General features: G+C 44.2%; 1 protein-coding gene across 1 annotated transcript; it reads right to left on the minus strand.

The window, feature by feature from the left end:
- On the minus strand, positions 1-19,551 carry LOC136573394 (uncharacterized). Its single transcript, XM_066574689.1, has 7 exons — positions 19,215-19,551; positions 16,110-16,186; positions 14,614-14,684; positions 13,554-13,623; positions 5,748-5,836; positions 3,833-3,905; positions 1-436 (listed from the first exon to the last, which is right to left on the minus strand). The coding sequence occupies exons 1-7, from the start codon at positions 19,475-19,477 to the stop codon at positions 288-290; spliced, it is 792 nt and encodes a 263-aa protein (XP_066430786.1). The 5' UTR covers positions 19,478-19,551; the 3' UTR covers positions 1-287.
- Positions 19,552-19,987: the final 436 nt, after the last annotated feature.

Consider the following 19,987-nt stretch of genomic DNA (forward strand, 5'->3'; position numbering starts at 1 on the left):
ACAGCGGGGAGGATTACAGAGCAGCCTGCTGCACTGCCGGGGAGACCATAGCGGGGGGCACAGACGCCAGCTGCAAGGTGAGTATTTAGTTTTGGTTTTCTTTAGTGTAGCGAGGGCTTATTTTCGGGAGAGGGATTATATTTCAAGCCCCCTATTCCCCTGAAAATCAGTGTAGGGCTTATTATCAGGGTAGGTCTTATTTTCGTGGAAACACGGTAGTTTATCAAATCATTCCCAAAATGCAACTTCTTTTGCCTAGATAACTTACTGCATACAGAATAAACATTTTAACTCTGTGCCCTCCAGTCCGGATGTATAAGATATTCTTTTCTTTGTGGTCTGTAAACAGGTGAGTCAATTCCATAAGTCTTTTCTAGGTCTCCTGTCCGAGGTCCCGTGGATAAAGTCCTAAGCAATCTGGCCACAGCTTTGATTTCTGAAATCAAGTTTAATGATAGGTTAGATATAAATCAAACTATTACAATAACAGGTTAAATAACTATTATATGTAATGAAATAAGTCACCAAGGAGTTCTGTGAACATGGAGATGGCAATTTCTCTTTGAAGAGTAATGGAGCTACAACTGGCAATGATTGATATGCCATGCCCTCATGCATCAGGGAAAGCGTCTGCAGCGCTTGGGGTAGGTAGAAGGTTGTCTTCACATCTGCATGATGACTTTTGTTTGTAATGTGAGCCTTTTGGTCTGATAGACCCCATTATCTTACAATGGGTTCCTTTCTAGTAGCTGTCATTTTTGACAGGAAGGATAGCATTGTATGGAATAGGCAATTCATAAACGGAGCCTTATGTTTCGCTGCAGGATTGTATAATACACACTGCAGCTGCTGAAGAACCCCTTCACAGCTATGGACGCCTTGGAAATATTAATCTGAATTGTTTGTTCTGTTAAACAGCGCAGTCTGCAGTACTATTCAGTTAACTCTTTAACGCTCCAGGACGTACAGTTACGTCCTGCAGGGGTCGGGGGAATGTATGAAGAGAGATCACAGGGTGACCTTTCTTCACACAGCGTTGGCTTCTGCTGTTTATTACAGCTGACACCTGCGGGAAATAACTGCAATCAGTTGCGCGACTGATCAGCGATATTAACCCTTTAAATGCCCCAAACGATGTTCGGGGGTCCCATACGTCACCCCCCGCAATGAGATCGCAGGGAGCCGTGCAGCTGTCATGGCAGCCAGGGGCCTTCTGAAAGGCCCCAGGGCTGCCTTAGCAGACTGCCTATCAAATGGTATTATGATGTAATGCTATGTCAGGAGCAATCAAAGCATCACTAGTTGTGGTCCCCTAGGGGGGGCAAAAAAAATAAATAAAATAAGATTAATAAAATTTTACTAATTGTAAAAAGGGGAAAAAAGTAATACAAGTTTAAATAGCCTCCCTTTTGCCATATCTATTTAAAAAAAAATCTAAATCATCTATCACAGTAGCGCATTATTTACCCCGCACGGTGAACGTATTCTGGAAAAGAAAAAAAAGCCAGAAATACACTTTGAGTCATCCTGTCTCCCAGAAAAAATGCAATAAAAAGCAATCAAAAAGTCGTATGTAGTCTGAAAAGGTACCAACGTAAACTACAGGATGTCTCGCAAAAAACGAGCCCTCGCACAACTACGTTGACGGAAAAATAAAAAAGTTATTGCACGCAGAAGATGGCGGCAGAAAATAATTTTAAAAAATTAAATGTATTTGAAAAAAAATAAAAGTAGTACAGTAAAAAAAATAAAAATTTAAAGTTTGGTATAGTAATTGTACTGACCCATAGAATAAAGTTATCATGTCGTTTTTGTTGTAGTTTGTGCGCCATAGAAACAAGACGCACTGAAAGATGGTGGAATGTCATTTTTTTTTTATTTCACTCCACTTAAGTTTTTCAGTACATTAAATAGCACCATTGAAAAATACAACTCGTCCTGCAAAAAACAAGCCCTCATGCAGCGACGTCAATGGATAAATAAAGAAGTTACGATTTTTTAAAAGGGGGGAGGAAAAAACGCAAATGGAAAACAAACAAGGGCCGCGTCCTTAGGGGGTTGAAAAAGCACAAAACTAGGGATGAGCGAGCGTACTCGGAAAAGCACTACTCGCTCGAGTAATTTGCTTTATCCGATTATCGCTGTGCTCATCCCTGAAGATTCGGGTGCCGGCACGGAGCGGGGAGCTGCAGGGGAGAGCGGGGAGGAACGGAGGGGAGATCCTTCTCTCCCGCCCGCTCTCCCCTGCTCCCCGCTGCGACTCACCTGTCAGCCGCAGCGGCACCCGAATCTTCAGGGACGAGCACAGCGATACTTGGATAAAGCAAATTACTCGAGCGAGTAGTGCTTTTCCGAGTACGCTCGCTCATCTCTACACAAAACTAATGGAATGGAAGCAAAAGCTTTCCGTTTGCTTTCAATATTTACAAAAAAAAAAAACATTGAAATCAACGGGGGTAAAAATAAAAAAGTTAATTTTTGTTTTACTTCTGTTCCTCAGCTCCAAAAATGGAAGAGAGGGACAAAATTCTAACTGACAGTCCTAACAGAATTTTGAATGCACCCAAAACCCAAATAGACTTTTTTTTGGCACAAATACATGCAACAGAAAGTTCATAACTTTAAAAAAAAAAAAAAAAAAAAAAGCAGTCTATCACAGAAGAGATGAGCAACATCAATATGGAGCCGGCTTCTTTTAATCAGCAGGTTCAGACATCAGAAATTGAGGTGTACACAGACATTGTTTAGACATGTTAATGGAAAATTCCATTGCGCGTTAAGGCCCATTTAGACACAATGATTATCGCTCAAAATTCGCCCAAAAGCCGTCTTTTGAGTGATAATCGTTGTGTGTAACTGCACTAACATCATGCAGTTTTTGTTATCCCGTCGCTCATCATTGTCTTTCAGCGTGCTAAAAGACAATGATGAGCCTTATCAGGAATTCACAGTGGGATACAGCTGATACTATTGTTTCAGCTGCATCCCGCTCCCTTATCACAGGCTGGGTATGAATAATAGAGCAGTCCAGCTGTGTTCTGCATACTCTGCACGGAGCGCACAGCTGTATAACAGCTGAGTGCTCTGTGAACAGCTGGGGTATGAAGAACACAGTGGTCCAGCTATCTTCTGTAGAACAGCCGGGCGCTCCCGAGCAGAGAACAGCTGGATGCAGAAGACAAGTGGGGCCGCTTGTCTTCTGCATCCCCCGCTTGGAGCGCAAGGTGATCGCTCAACGTTTGAGCGATCACCTTGCCCTCTAAGTGCACACAACGATTGTCGGTCAAAAGACATCTTTTGAGTGATAATCGTTGTCTAAATGGGCCTTTACATTTTATAGATATTTCCTCTTATTTCAATTCTACAACAATAAGACTTACAGTTTAAGATCCATTTTTATTATTTCTAGGACATACAGTACAAAATTGGCTTTAGCCTGAATGTGTATCATGTTAATCTTTTACTGAGCCACCACTAATTTTGCAGTATTTGTAGATCTTTATATACTTAAAGTGCACTAGAAAAATAAAAATGCAAAGGCAGGACACTCAATTACACTAGTGAACTGTAAACCTGCTACAGTACATCACATATTGGTCTTGAAGATCACAGTTGTACGTCACACATTTGAAGGGTCATTAACAATATGTTTGGTATCTTGCAGGGAGATACATATTTTAAGAGAAATCATTCAGTAAGCTTGGTGATTATTTGGTAGTAGGTGTGACTGTTTGCAGGCCCCATCTACACACATATGCTGCCTATGTATGGTTTTAGTTTCTCCCAATAGTTGTACAAAAGGTATCTTAAAGTCATTCACAATATTATTTACCTTCAGGCCGAGCGTTCAGTAACCACTGCTGGGCTGAGGGAACATATTCGGGCTTTGTATATTGTTTCAATACCTGTTTGAATGATAAAACGTTATCCCTTATAGAGTTAATGATGGTAGATGTGCTGCCGATTCTGCAGTCTGAGGGGAAAATGACCTCTCATCCCCCAAAAATAAATAAATTAAAATTAGAGAGGAGAAAGAGGGACAAGTCATGAGGGGCAAACATCATGCCATCATGAGCACTTTTAGATGTAGAACCATTAAAGCTAATTCACACCTTTAATGGTTTTCCTTTCAGTCACTCTTGATAGTACTCATCGTAGTGCCTGTTGTGCTAACCTCCTAGTAATGCCAATGGTGTCAGAGATTGGCACAAGAAAAAGATGTCTGGGAAACAAGAATGTTATTTTATTGTCGCTGTTGATGATAGTGTGACGCAGCCTTAAGGATAAGATGCAGCAGATGGAGTAACCAAAGTTTACAATATTTTGATAAACACAAAAAGTAGAAATAAAATGAAAAATAATAGTATAGCGATTATTGTTACACAGGTAACCTTTTCACTTAAAATCACATGTTGCTAACTACGGCTAACTGAATACTAAGGAGCATATTTGCACAAAATCGGAAATAATTCCGAAAGAACAATATCAATAACACTTGACTATTATCATCATATAATGTCCAGTTGTAAAGAAAAATACATAACAAAACAGCTTCCCCTTAGGGGTTAACACTCCCAATACAGTGTCTTAGCAAAGCTGCTTCCCGTAATCACCTATAATATCTGTTTAAGTAACACAGTTCATAACCTTGGTTTGAGCACCAGAAACTTATTATTGCATCCATGACACTTATCTCCTTAATCAGGTTTGATAATATACTGTTTTTAATCTTTTCCTCAGTGTGCACACCTACTGTCAAATCGAGGCTAGCCTCACTTACAATATGTCATGTGGGTGTACTCACTTTGACTGACCCAGGCTAGTCCAGTGTCCGGAGCACTCCACCATGATTTCCATAGATCCTTGCCACTGTCTAGGTGTCTCGCTGGTCTGCAGACGCAACATTGTCTCTCTCTCGGCTCCAGACAGGAGGCAGGCTCTGGTCCCTGTCCTGTCTCAGGAGCTTCCCCTTACAGGCAGCAGCTTCTCAGGCCCAGCTTCAGCAGCACATCCAAGCTCACTCTGCCTACTCTCTCCATTGTGACTCAGCACAAAGAGGCTCTAGTCTCTGCAACGGAGCATGCTCAGTAGGAACTTTCTAATGTGCCAAAACTAGGCGCAAAATTTGGTGCACATCATGGTACATCTGCATGGCAACATTTTAACCCTTTAGGGTAGCCCTTAACAATGGGATGGCACATTTACAATTGTAGCAACTCTTTCCATCACATAGTGGAGAAGATTGCTTGCTGCTGTAGTTCTGTAAGGGTGCATTTACACGACTGAGTTTCATGCATGTGATATTGGTCCAAGAAACCCGTACCAATATGGTACTTGCGAACCTTCAATTTTCATGTGTGCGAGATGCGTTTTGCAAAAAGAACACATCGCACTCGCATCCCAGCACATTTTCTTGTGCATGAAAATTGACCATTATTCCATATTTACATGCGAGCGAGATGTGATATACTTTTTTTTTTATTTAAGCTCTCATATGGAAGAATGGGCAATATCTCTAAAAAATAGGACATGCTGCAATTTTTCTCCCACATCACTTCCTTTTGCAGTGCTGCGAGAGAGAAATTGCACATGTAATTGCCCTAATTAAAACTAATGTGTTCTTTCAAGTGCATCTTTCATAACCGTAAACTATCAGTCTGATTAACTGTTAGAGGGCTATCACTGTTAGATCTAGAGTCTCAAATCTACCTTTTTTCTCAGTTTTACCGATCTATCGAAACACTTACCTGATATTGTGTATTCTCTGCATTTGTATCCTCCTTTATAGCTGGATTGTCACTTACAAACTTTATCATTTTCATTACAGCAGAATAGTCTGTAGTTATCATAAGAACAAAGGACGATGTTGTAAATATTTATATCATGGAATAGGAGCAGAATGGAAATAATAGGAATAAGTGAAAGTGACCGTCCGATCCTGGACAAAGATGGCCGCACTGCTTCTCTGACTACACTGCATTAGTATGGATCATTGGTATAAGACACTACATGTAGCTGTGATTGACCCGTGTTGCCCATGTACGCAGCATTGGCCAGTCAGATCAGCATGTAGTCTCTTATACGAATAATGTTTACAATGTAGTCAGAGAAGTGGTGCGGCCATCTTTGTTTGTCCAGGACCGAAGGGTCACTTTAAGAGTATCTGATGGGAACTAAACAGATAGGAAAGTAATAAATATCATGCAGTAGGAACGGATAGAAGAGGAACAGATCAGATAAGATAGAGACAAGAGAAACAGATTAGTTATAGTACTATTAATAATATCATAGGGAATCTCCCCTATGTGAAGATATCAACTCTACCTTCTATCAGCCATGGAATGTGACTGCTAAACACTCCAGACACACAAGTACTTTCTTTATGACATTTGTGTATTGTATGCTGCACACAGTTTGGATTTATCTTGTTTCTGTACCGCATAGAGATGAGCGAGCACCAAAATGCTCGGGTGCTCGTTACTCGAGCCGAACTTTTCGCGATGCTCGAGGGTTCGTTTCGAGTAACGAACCCCATTGAAGTCAATGGGCGACCCGAGCATTTTTGTATATCGACGATGCTCGCTAAGGTTTTCATTTCTGAAAACCTGGGAAATTCAAGAAAGTGATGGGAACGACACAGAAACGGATAGGGCAGGCGAGGGGCTACATGTTGGGCTGCATCTCAAGTTCCCAGGTCCCACTATTAAGCCACAATAGCGGCAAGAGTGCCCCCCCCCCAACAATTTTTACTTCTGAAAAACCCTCATTAGCAAGGCATACCTTAGCTAAGCACCACACTACCTCCAACAAAGCACAATCACTGCCTGTATGACACTCCGCTTCTCCTGGGTTACATGCTGCCCAACCCCCCCGCACGACCCAGTGTCCACAGCGCACACCAAAGTGTCCCTGCGCAGCCTTCAGCTGCCCTCATGCCACATGCTGGCCTCATAGCCACACCACCCTCATGTCTATTTATAAGTGCGTCTGCCATGAGGAGGAACCGGAGGCACACACTGCAGAGGGTTGGCAGGGCCAGGCAGCGACCCTCTTTAAAAGGGGCGGGGCGATAGCCCACAATGCTGTACAGAAGCAATGAGAAATCCAATCCTGTGCCACCTCCATCAGGAGCTGCACACGTGGGCATAGCAATGGGGAACCCATGTGCCACACACTATTCATTCTGTCAAAGTGTCTGCATGCCCCAGTCAGATCGGGGTTTTTTATAAATAGTCACAGGCAGGTACAACTCCGCAATGGGAATTTCGTGTGCACCCACAGCATGGGTGGCTCCCTGGAACCCACCGGCTGTACATAAATGTATCCGATTGCAGTGCCCTGGACAGCAGAGCTAACGTCAGATTAAATACAGGTGGGCTTCGGCCCACACTGCATGCACCAGTCAGACTGGGGTTTTTTATAAGTAGACACAGGCAGGTACAACTCCCTATTGTGAAGTCTGTGTGGACCGACAGCATGGGTGGCTCCCTGGAACCCACCGGCGGTACATAAATAAATCCCATTGCAGTGCCCAGCACAGCTGAGGTAACGTCAGGTTTAATGCAGGTGGGCTTCGTCCCACACTGCATGCCCCAGTCAGACTGGGGTTCTTTATAAGTAGACACATGCAGTTACAACTCCATGTGGACCGACAGCATAGGTGGGTCCCAGGAAGCCACCGGCGGTACATAAATATATCCCATTGCCGTGCCCAGCACAGCTGAGGTAACGTCCGATTAAATGCAGGTGGTCTTCGGCCCACACTGCGTGCCCCAGTCTGACCAGGGTTTTTAATACATCGACACTGGCAGGTACAAATCCCTAATGTGAAGTCCCTGTGGACCCACAGCATGGGTGGCTCCCTGGAACCCATCGGCAGTACATAAATGTATCCCATTGCAGTGCCCTGCTCAGCAGAGCTAACGTCACATACAATACAGGTGTGCTTCGGCCCACAGTGCATGCCCCAGTCAGAGTGGTAATATGTACCTTAACAGTAACCGCGTTGGTGGGAATGTGGTGGCGACTGCGGACCTAGTAGCGCGGTTTTATTTAGTTGGTTTTCGGAATGTGGCCAGGATTAAGTGGGCCATGTTGGGGGGGCTCTCTTGTTGTGTCGGTAAAGGTGAAATTCTTGGACTGCCACCAGACGAACCAATGCAAAGGTATTTGCCAAGAATGTTTTCATTGTTGGAGGAGGAGGGGGATGTTTTTGAGGCACTAGGTGTCCTCTCCACGTGTCCGTGGTTATATGCACCTTAACAGTAACCGCGTTGGTGGGAAATGGCCTCGCCACCATCATGTCTTTGGGAAGCCTCCGTTTCCACACCCCAGTGACATAGCATTAGCAGCGGTATAGGCAGAGCCCAGAATTAGTAACATTTCAGCGGTAGCATTAGGGACAGGCCCCAGTAACATATCACTAGCAGCATTATAGGGGGAGCACAGTATTAGTTCCATTTCAGTAGTAGTAGCAGTCCAGACAGGCCCCAGTAAGAATTCCGAAACAGCAGTATAGGGGGAGCACAGTATTATTTCCATTTCAGTAGTAGTAGCAGTCAAGACAGGCCACAGTAACATTCCCGTTGCAGCAGTTTAGGGAGATAAGTCTCTTTCACATTTCAGTAGTTGCAGTATAGACAAGGCCCCAGTTACATTTATGTACCAAAAGTGTAGGCCAACCCCACACACCTTGCTGTAGCATGAGTGCAGGCCATAAAAATTACTAGGATTACACTGTAGGCGAGGGCCCCAAAAAATTGGTGTATCAACAGTACTAATGTACCTCAGAAAAATTGCCCATGTCCAACCAAGAGGGCAGGTGAAACCCATTAATCGCTTTGGTTAATGTGGCTTAATTGGTAACTAGGCCTGGAGGCAGCCCAGTTAAAATAAAAATTGGTTCAGGTGCAAGTTTCAACGCTTTAATGAGAATTGAAACGTATAAACATTGTTTACAAAAGTAATATGACTGAGCCTTGTGGGCCTAAGAAAAATTGCCCGTTCGGCGTGATTACGTGAGGTTTCAGGAGGAGGAGCAGGAGGAGGAGGATGAATATAATACACAGATTGATGAAGCTAAAAGGTCCCCGTTTTTGATGGTGATAGAGAGCGATGCTTCCATCCGCGTGTGCAGCCTACGTATTGTTTAGGTACCGCTGCTGTCCGCTGGTGGAGAAGACAAGTCTGGGGGAAATCCAGGATTTTTTCATCTTTATGAGTGTAAGCCTGTCGGCACTGTCGGTTGACAGGCGGGTACGCTTATCCGTGATGATTCCCCCAGCCGCACTAAACACCCTCTCTGACAAGACGCTAGCTGCAGGACAAGCAAGCACCTCCAGGGCATACAGCGCTAGTTCAGGCCACGTGTCCAGCTTCGACACCCAGTAGTTGTAGGGAGCAGAGGCGTCACGGAGGACGGTCGTGCGATCGGCTACGTACTCCCTCACCATCCTTTTACAGTGCTCCCGCCGACTCAGCCTTGACTGGGGAGCGGTGACACAGTCTTGCTGGGGAGCCATAAAGCTGGCAAAGGCCTTGGAGAGTGTTCCCCTGCCTGTGCTGTACATGCTGCCTGATCTCCGCGCCTTCCCTGCTACCTGGCCCTCGGAACTGTGCCTTCTGCCACTAGCGCTGTCAGATGGGAATTTTACCATCAGTTTGTCCGCCAGGGTCCTGTGGTATAGCATCACTCTCGAACCCCTTTCCTCTTCGGGTATGAGAGTGGAAAGGTTCTCCTTATACCGTGGGTCGAGCAGTGTGTACACCCAGTAATCCGTAGTGGCCAGAATGCGTGTAACGCGAGGGTCACGAGAAAGGCATCCTAACATGAAGTCCGCCATGTGTGCCAGGGTACCTGTACGCAACATATGGCTGTCCTCACTAGGAAGATCACTTTCAGGATCCTCCTCCTCCTCCTCAGGCCATACACGCTGAAAGAATGACAGGCAAGCAGCATGGGTACCCTCAGTAGTGGGCCAAGCTGTCTCTTCCCCCTCCTCCTCATGCTCCTCCCCCTCCTCCTCCTCCTCCTCCTCAACGCGCTGCTCTTCCTCCGAATCCTCTGTGCGCTCCTCCCTCGGACTTACTGAAATTACTACTACCTGAGTGATAGACAACTGTGTCTCATCGTCATCGTCCTCCTCACCCACTGAAAGCTCAGTTGCCGGAAGTCCCAGCCTCATCCCCCGGACCCCGGGAACTTTCCAAAGGTTGGGCATCGGTCACGACAAACTCCTCCGGTGGGAGAGGAACCATTGCTGCCCATTCTGGGCAGGGGCCCGAGAACAGTTCCTGGGAGTCTGCCTGCTCCTCAGAATGTGTCATTTTAATGGAGTGAGGAGGCTGGGAGGAAGGAGGGGCAGCAGTCAGAGGATTCAGAGTTGCAGCAGTGGACGGCGTAGAAGTCTGGGTGGTCGATAGATTGCTGGATGCACTTTCTGCCATCCACGACAGGACCTGCTCACACTGCTCAGTTTCTTATAAAGGTCTGACGCGTGGACCCATTAATTGTGAGATAAATCTGGGGACACCAGAAACTTGCCTCTCTCCTAATCCCACAGCAGTCGGCTGCGATACACCTGGATCAGGAGCTCGGCCTGTGCCCACACCCTGACTTGGGCCTCCGCGTCCTCGCCCGCGTTCACGTCCTCTAGGCCTACCCCTACCCCTCAGCATGGTGTATTACGAGTAGAGCAGAAACAGAACGCTGTAATTAAATGTGCCGCTTATTGGCCTGTGGTTGGAGGCTGACTTCGCTTATGGAACGCACAGCAGAGCCAGGAGACAATTATGCGCAAGCCTGTAGTGAGACGTAGGTGCGTATGACTCAGCTACTGGAATTCACAGCGCAGAAGCAGTCAAGTGGCCAAAGGCCAGTGGTAGGCCTTAAAGGGGTTGTCCCGCGCCAAAACGTTTTTTTTTTTTTTCAATAGCCCCCCCATTCGGCGCGAGACAAACCCGATGCAGGCATAAAAAAAACAATCCGTCCAGTACTTACCCGAATCCCCGCGCTCCGGCGACTTCTGACTTACCTTGTGAAGATGGCCGCCGGGATCTTCACCCTCGGTGGACCGCAGGTCTTCTGTGCGGTCCATTGCCGATTCCAGCCTCCTGATTGGCTGGAATCGGCACACGTGATGGGGCGGAGCTACGAGGAGCCGCTCTCCGGCACGAGCGGCCCCATTCAGAAGGGAGAAGACCGGACTGCGCAAGCGCGTCTAATCGGGCGATTAGACGCTGAAGATTAGACGGCACCATGGAGACGAGGACGCTAGCAACGGAACAGGTAAGTGAATAACTTCTGTATGGCTCATAATTAATGCACAATGTACATTACAAAGTGCATTAATATGGCCATACAGAAGTGTATACCCCCACTTTGTTTCGCGGGACAACCCCTTTAAGTATTTTGCTTCTATTTTTTTAAATGGTGAGCTGAAACACCAGACAGACTCTGTATGCAGCGTATATTATGTATACTGTTTCCCTCTAGCGGTATGACGGCGGTGATGTAACGGGCACAGCAGAGCCAGGAAACAATTATGCACAAGCCTGTAGTGAGACGTAGGTGCGTATGACTGAGCTACTGGAATTCACAGCGCAGAACCAGTCAAGTCGCCAAAGGCCAGTGGTAGGCCTTAAGTATTTTGCTTCTATTTTTTTTAAATGGTGAGCTGAAACACCAGACAGACCCTGTATGCAGCGTATATTATGTATACTGTTTCCCTCTGGCGGTATGACGGCGGTGATGTAACGGGCACAGCAGAGCCAGGAAACAATTTTGCGCAAGCCTGCTGTAACGCTTAGCTGCGTATTAATTATGACTACTATCCCCCAGCAGACACGCAGTACACTAAAGATGGTCACAGGCAGCCCAAATATAGTATTTTTCCCCAATTTCTTTGAAAAAGCCCACTGCCTATATAGCCAGTATACCTCTTTCTCTGCCTCACCAGTACTGGCCCTATACTCTGTACAATGACTGCAGACTGAGGACGCAATGCTCTGCACGGCCGATATACAAAAAAAAAAAAATTGTGCAACACTGCTAAAAGCAGCCTCAACAGTACTGCACTCGGTCAGATGTGGCCCTAAGAAGGACCGTTGGGGTTCTTGAAGCCTAAAATAACTCCTAACGCTCTCCCTATAGCAGCTCCAGCATCAGCAGCACTTTCCCTGATCTCTGTCAGCATGCATCTGTGGCGAGCCGCGGGAGGGGCCGATTTTTATACTCGGGTGACACCTGATCTCCCCAGCCACTCACAGCAGGGGGGTGGTATAGGGCTTGAACGTCGCAGGGGGAAGTTGTAATGCCTTCCCTGTCTTTCTATTGGCCAGAAAAGCGCGCAAATGTCTCAGAGAAGAAAGTGAAAGTAACTCGAACATCACGTGGTACTTGTCTCGAGTAACGAGCATCTTGAACACCCTAATACTCGAACGAGCATCAAGCTCGGACGAGTACGTTCGCTCATCTCTAGTACCGCACTATTTGGACTATAATGTTATATGGGCTAAAAAATGTGTTCATTTTATTTTACCTCCCTAATTATCTGGGCATTTTGCCTTGGAAATGTGACGGAGTTTTGTGTTTTTTCATTCTAATTATTATTTTCGGTTCTTCCTTTCTTACATTTATTGTATATTTGGGTTGGAGACTAATTGTCTTTAGTGTATTATATATTAGCCTATTTTTCTCCCATATGTTGTGCATTGGACTCTTGTAGCATTAAGTTGGTATCCTGTTATCATTGTGGCCTTTATCCTCTTTCTATGCTATTTTTTGCTTAGAGCACATTGATGTGTAATAAGTCTCAGTTCCGGTAGGGGATTGTCTTTACCAGAGCGAGGGTCCCATCATACACTGCAGTCCATCTGCAGGGCACCAGTTTAGTCTGAAATTTTCATCCCCTTATCCAGTCCTGATTTCCCCTGTCAGATTTTCAGTTCTAGTATATATTATACGATACGGTGTAAAAGATTTAGGCAGGTGTGGAAAAACCGCTGCAAAGAATTTTTCTTTTAAAATAGACGGTATCTGCCTTCAAATTTATTCTGCAGCAGGACAACAACCCCAAACATACAGCAATGCCATTAACTATCTCCAGAGTAAAGAAGAACAAGGAGTCCTGGAAGTAATATGGTCCCCACAAAGCCCTGATTTTAGCAAGCTACATCCACAGACGATCTGTGCTGAGTTCTCCAAGATGTCTGAAAAACATACCAAGTTCCTTCAAAAACAGTGTGCAAATGTATGTAGAAGAATTGATGCTGTTTGGAAGGCAAAGGGTGGTCACACCAAATATTAATGTGACTTAGATTTCTTTTTTGTTCATTCACTTAGTTTTTGGTAATTTTCCAAAATACAATTAACACTTATATCTTTGAAAACATTCTTACTTTTCAGCCTTTTGTCCACAACTGCCTAAAACTTTACCCCAATACTGTACATACAGGCCATCTTCTTCTTTCTATTCTATCCTTCACCATCATGTTTGTTCTATTCCCTTTATTGAAAGCAAAAATACACTAAAATATACAAGTATTTATCTTACCTTTATCATTAGCAAGTTTGAGCCAAGCCCGAGCCGCCATATTGGAGTCGGCATCATTGAATATGTGTATCTGTGAACATATAAAGACTCTATAATGTTTCTGATGTATATGATGATAAAATTTGTTAAGTTTTGCAGAATCCTTTATTTAACCTTTTAATGTCACAGGACACAACTACAGCCCTGTCAAGACCTAAACACGTTCTGAGAATGGCATGGGCTCAGAAATGAGCCCACACCATCCCACAATGGGAGTTAGATGTAACTGAGAGCTGCCCTCCCGCTGTTAACCCCCTTACAGGCCGCAATCAATGTAGATCAGACACTGGTGTCCAGGCCTACTATAGCCTATGATCGCCATTGTGAGCCATAATGCATTGCCGTACAGGAGTATTTCAATGCATTATCATAGCTTAAAAATGTTTAAAAAAATGAAATAATTAGTGTACAAAAAAAGGGTAAAACAAATCACATAGAAAACTCTTTTAAATTAAAAAAACAAAAACCCTGCATATTTAGTATCCTTCTAACCAAAACAAGCTATACAATAAATTGAGAACATTATTTATCCTGCATAGCTAAAAATATTAAAAAAAAAAAACATTAAAAAAAAATAGGGCAAAATGCTTATTTTGTTCTTTTTGCCTCCAAAAAACCCGCTATATAAGTTATCAAAAAAGCCATATCTAGTGCAAAAGTAGAAGAACCCCCCTCTCCCATTCCATCCCCAATGTGTATTATGTCATTTATGCTTCATGATTAATACTGTATTTAAAAAAAATTGCAGGATTGATGTGTTTTTTTTCTCTCCCTGCCCTCCAAAAATCTTAATAAAAATTCTCCAATAATTTTTATGTACCCAAAAATGATACCAATAAAAATTAGTTTTGTCACGCAAAAAAACAAGTCCTCATACGACGATGTTGATGGAAAAATAAAATTATGATGGAAAATTCATTGTATCCTTCTGGCCAAAATGGGAAATGTCCTTAAGGGGTTAAAGAAATGTTATAAAACCCCTTGTGGCTAAGAAGCAATAGAGGTGTGACCCATACTGTACCTGGCTCTTGTCAGCATACTGGCCTATTTTCGGTCTGCTGGTGGAAGAAGCAGCTCTTGTTTTTACTTTACCTGCAAGAAACCATTTTTTTAATTCAAAATCACAATTGGTTTCTTAAAGGGGTTGTCCCGCGCCGAAACGTTTTTTTTTTTTTTCAACCCCCCCCCCCGTTGGGCGCGAGACAACCCCGATGCAGGGACGTACAGAAAGCTTACCGGAGCGCTTACCTTAATCCCCGCGCTCCGGTGACTTCTATACTTACCTGTGAAGATGGCCGCCGGAATCCTCTTCTTCCGTGGACCGCAGCTCTTCTGTGCGGTCCATTGCCGATTCCAGCCTCCTGATTGGCTGGAATCGGCACGTGACGGGGCGGAGCTACACGGAGCCGGCATCCTGCACGAAAGGCTCCATAGAAGAAAGCAGAAGACCCGGACTGCGCAAGCGCGGCTAATTTGGCCATCGGAGGGCGAAAATTAGTCGGCACCATGGAGACGAGGACGCCAGCAACGGAGCAGGTAAGTAAAAAACTTTTTATAACTTCTGTATGGCTCATAATTAATGCACAATGTATATTACAAAGTGCATTAATATGGCCATACAGAAGTGTATAGACCCACTTGCTGCCGCGGGACAACCCCTTTAACATCTAAAATTGGCCGTACGCTGAGACAGATGTCGGCCGACACGAGGTCTCATGACTACCATAAAGCCGGCCATGTGTGCATATAGATTTCAAAGGAGAGGGGGGAACTAAGCCTTTTCTCCTATGGGAATGAAGACTGGGCATGTTGAAGTCCAACGGTTTTCCTGTCCCCCTACATGAGACTGTAGGCTGATACTTGTTTTCGTCTACATGACCAGCATGGTGCATCATAATGCCCGTTAGTGTTCTATCAAGTGCAGATTGTTTCGGCTATCATCATGTGAAATAACTGTATCCATTACCCGTTGGGATTGCATGATAAAGAGCAAATAAAACCAGAGTCTCCCCATAGTGCCTATAAGCTGGTGTATACAGTTTGTATTACCGGTTGCTCCCTCATATATTCAGTGTACAATATTTGGTGGTCAATGGTGTATTCTTGTACTAACTTACTGTATATCCTAGCATCTGCTACCTGCACAGTGTAGGAAGCCATGACCTTGGTAGACCAGTGTGATGGATTATTGGATATAGATTGACTTTATTCATACTGTTTGTTGTAGACCAAAGCGATGCATATATTGTAAACCTTATACCTATGTGTATACCTATATGGGAAAAGATGCAAACATCTGCAGTGCACTTTCCTCCATCGCCTCACAGTTCATTGGCATGCTATACCCTACAGTGAAAAAAAGTATTCATGACTTAGTATAGGTGTGGTTCATAGACAACTACAGGATAATTCAAGAATCCATTTCTAAACTTTCTCTGTTGGAAGGGAAGGAAACCCCAAAACGGGTGTAAGATGTGATGTATGTCTGTGCAGTCGTCCGTTTCTGAATATGAATACCTTTTCCTTCTGCAGAGATCTTTTTCTTCGAGTTGTAATGACCCGGGATGTTATGTAGTGTAGTAACCAAGAATACCCTAAAAAGGGCAAAAACAAACAAACTTAAGTCTTAATACATTGTAATCTGCCACTAAGACCTCTACATCACTACTGCGTGGCTGGGTCCAGTACAGAGCTCCCAGTAGCTGCACCTTTGGGAGGCACATCACTTTAAAAGACAGCTATGTAGTCTGCTAGTATTACCTATGCCAAATATTCAGATAGGTGCATGCGATGCAAGGTTTCCGTATTGAAAACAATGGGAGAAACTCCACAATCCTGACAGCCGCAACAGGAGATGGCTACTTGTTACCATGCGGCGGTTGCTGGTCCTCCCGGGGCGGCGGTGTGCGGGGTCCCGTGGTCGGGGCGAGTCCCCCGGCTTGTTGTCCGGCTGTTGGGGGCGCGGGTGCCGGTGGCGCGCGCGCACCTGTAAGTGCAGCTGCTGCGCACGGGCTCCCTTTTATTATGTTCTGTTGGGAGTCGCCTGTCTCCCTCTCTCCGCCCCTGGGCAGAGGCTTTTGTTTAAAGGTCGGGCAGAGACTTGCAGTCACTGCCAGTTATTGGTTTCCCTCAGTGTGCTAGCTAGTCTGCCTCTGTTGGTCGCCTGCTTCTCTCATCTTGTCTGCTATACTTTGCTATTATCCGCACTCGCCCATGTAATTTTTAGCCTCAGCCTCAGCCTGGTGTAATTACACACAGAGATGACTATTCATTTAATAGTCTGCTTCTTGAGGATATGTGAGTGATGACTTAAGACTGTAATGAATGCCCACGGACAGATTTGCGTTTCCTGTGGCAGAAATCCACGCTAATAGATTTCTGCCTGCCAACGCACACATGCGGATTTCTACCACGGATTTCTGCCAGCATGAAAGAATCGCGGCATGTTCTATTTTACCGCAGCGGGAAGGCACCATTGATATCAATGTAAGCGAAACTGCGCAAATCTGCGATCACTCGCTGGCACTTTTTGTTTTGATTCGCGGTACTCCCGTAGCATAAATCTGCAGGCGTATTCTGCATCGCTCGTGTGCGTAAGCCCTAAGGCTCTTGGAAAGCAGTGATGAAAGAACAAAAAAATATCGCTATGCTAAGACCCAAAGTAACTGTGTCACATTAGGGCTAGGTTGCATTCACAACTGTTCCGGACGCTCCGTTTAGAGCCTCCAGTACAGATCTGATGGAAAATCAAGCTGTGCTATTTCGTCCAGGCAAATTTCAACTGGTATGCCTGAAAATAGACTGCATTATAATCAATGGGGTCCATTCGGCGCTGTTCAGATTCAGCATATGCTGGATATGGTGGTTCTGGTATTTTCATTACGAACAACGCATTTAAAGGGTTGACTGCTGCAATCAACAGCAGTGATGATCGGAGATGTTGTGAGCAGCTGTCAGCTGTAAGAAAACACTGGGGGCCCTGAAAAACACTGGGAAGAGCCCTGAATCAGATGTCTGACAGCAAGGCTTCTGCTCTAACGGTTGGGTGCAGAGAAACCTCTGATCCTGGTCATTAAACCTCTTTCATGCCACAATCAATAGTGATCGCACCATGTAAGCAGTTGACATGTGAATGCGGCTCCCCTTGTCACCTATCAGCATCCCACAATGCTATCACAAGCTGCTGATGGATTCCCATGGTAGATGGCAGAAGCCTGATCAAGGCGTCTTACTTTTGACAATCTCCCTATGGCCCACATGTCAGATCAAAAGTATACTACACTGCATTACATAAGTTGTGCAGTGTAGTATACTAGGAATCAAGCCCTGTAGATGGACAAAAAAAGTGAAAAAAAACCACGTTTTCCCTACGAAACCCTCTTTATTATGGAAAAAAAGTGAAAAAACATCTCAGATATTGCTGCATTCATAGTCCCCTATACTATAAAATAGAAGCAGAATATTGATGGGAGAATAAAACCACATGGTCCTTCTAATCTGTCCTTCCATTATTTCCTTTTCATATTTCTCTTATCCCAGGCAGCTTCAATTCATTTATTGTTGATTTCCCAACCACATCAGCTGGAAGTTTACTCTCAGCATCTACTACTCCTTCAGTAAAAAATATTTCCTGACATTCCTTTTGATATTATGGTCGTTATCTTGCATGGTGTAATAAAAAAAAAGTAGAAAACAAGACTTAAAATTATTTATCTGCCAACAGATCTATATGATGGGTCTCGGATTGTATAGTTTTTTTTTTGTGGAAACGTAATAATAACACATTAAAAAATTCTAAATTTGGTATCACCATAATCGTATTGACCCACAGACTAAAGGTAACATTTCATTTATATCTTACGGTAAGCGTTGTAAAAAAAGTATTGCAGAATTTCTTTTTGTTTTTTATCCATTCCCCCCAAAAAATATTCTAAAAAAGTTGAACAATACATTATATGTACTCCACAGTGGTACTATTAAAAATACAACTCGTCTCACAAAACACAAGTCCTCGTATGGCTTATGTCAACTAAAGGAAACAAACAAAAGAAAAACCGTTACAGTTCTTGCAACCCGATGATGTAGAGACAGAAATTACCCGGTCATTAAAGGGCCACTTCGCCTGATTGCCTGTCGCACTTTGGAGGTCTCCATGCTGACAGTCACTGAGCTCTCAGTACAATCTGTTCTATTCCTAATGTTTGACTTCGAGGACTTACATGACGTTACTTTTATATTTTACGCATCCGGCAGCAATAGATGTGGCTGACATGGTCAGACACGTGAGTCACAAAAGATGGCCACCCACCTCCTTTGACAATATTGTGATCCAAACTAGCATTCATGCCCTGAAATCCTATAATAGTTTAACCAATCATATAATGTTTGAGTTAATACAAAGACTTAGTACACAGTTCTAGATCTCAGGGCATAATGTAGCATAACTTTGCGGGTTATGCTACCGCACTGGGAATTTAATGCAGAGTCGGTGATGTTGTTAGGAGCAGGTTATGATAAATGTAACTTCTGCAGAACCCAATGTAGATTATTGTTGGCCACATTCCGAGACAGTAGTCAATCTAGCTTCTTACTACAGTCTAGTCGCACACATTCTGTCCTTACTCAGGCGGGTGAGGCTTGTTCATCCTGGTAGGTGAGCTCGGTCTCATTAGTGACTGGCAGTTCTCATCCAGAGCTTTCCTCCTGTATTCCCCATGGTACACGGTGGCACTTTTCTCTTTCGTTCTAGCTTCATGGATGTGTTGGAGCTGTGCTTCAACTCTAATCTCATCATATTTTTCTTTGGCAGACTTAAGTTGGTAGTCTACCCTAACAAATGACTGAAAGTTGGCATTGTGATAAAGGGAATATCTTGCCATTGTCATGCTGAAGAGTTCTAAAGAGTGATATTTTACAAGTGTCCTTGTCTCCACTCCGCTAACATATAAGAAGCTCTCGGCGTGCTCCGCTCTGTTGTCGCTGGCTGCTTAGCAACACTCCCATTGCAGGATACTTGACCCTTGTTACTCAGTGACTACCACATCAAAAGGTGTACCTGAGCAAACACTACATATCAATTACTATGCAAAGTGTGAACAACACAGAATAACAGTCTCTAACGTCGCAAATGACTAATAGACAGCACAGAATCCGAGTCCTGCTCAGAAAACGAGAAATCAAGATAAAATGGGGCCGAAATAATACTTAAGTCTTCAAAATAACTAAGCCAATAATTTCTAATTAAACTATTGTTACTTAACCCCTTATTTTTGTTGTTTTTTTTGTTTTGATATATAGGGCTATTTTTCTAAGGCCTGTTCACGGTAAAAAGAAGATTTAAAATCTGCAGTGTTTTTCCCGCACACGGATCCGCGCCCCATAGGGATGCATTGGAC

The sequence above is a fragment of the Eleutherodactylus coqui genome, chromosome 7 (assembly GCF_035609145.1).
Source record: "Eleutherodactylus coqui strain aEleCoq1 chromosome 7, aEleCoq1.hap1, whole genome shotgun sequence".
Classification (NCBI taxonomy): Eukaryota; Metazoa; Chordata; class Amphibia; order Anura; family Eleutherodactylidae; genus Eleutherodactylus; species Eleutherodactylus coqui.

Coding starts and splice junctions, on each gene's coding strand:
- LOC136573394 (XM_066574689.1), bottom strand. CDS start 19,477: ATGACAATGGCAAGATATTCCCTTTATCACAATGCCAACTTTCAGTCA. Junction 3,906..5,747: donor CAGAGAATACACAATATCAG/GTAAGTGTTTCG, acceptor TCATTCAAACAG/GTATTGAAACAATATACAAA. Junction 437..3,832: donor ACTGAACGCTCGGCCTGAAG/GTAAATAATATT, acceptor ACTTGATTTCAG/AAATCAAAGCTGTGGCCAGA.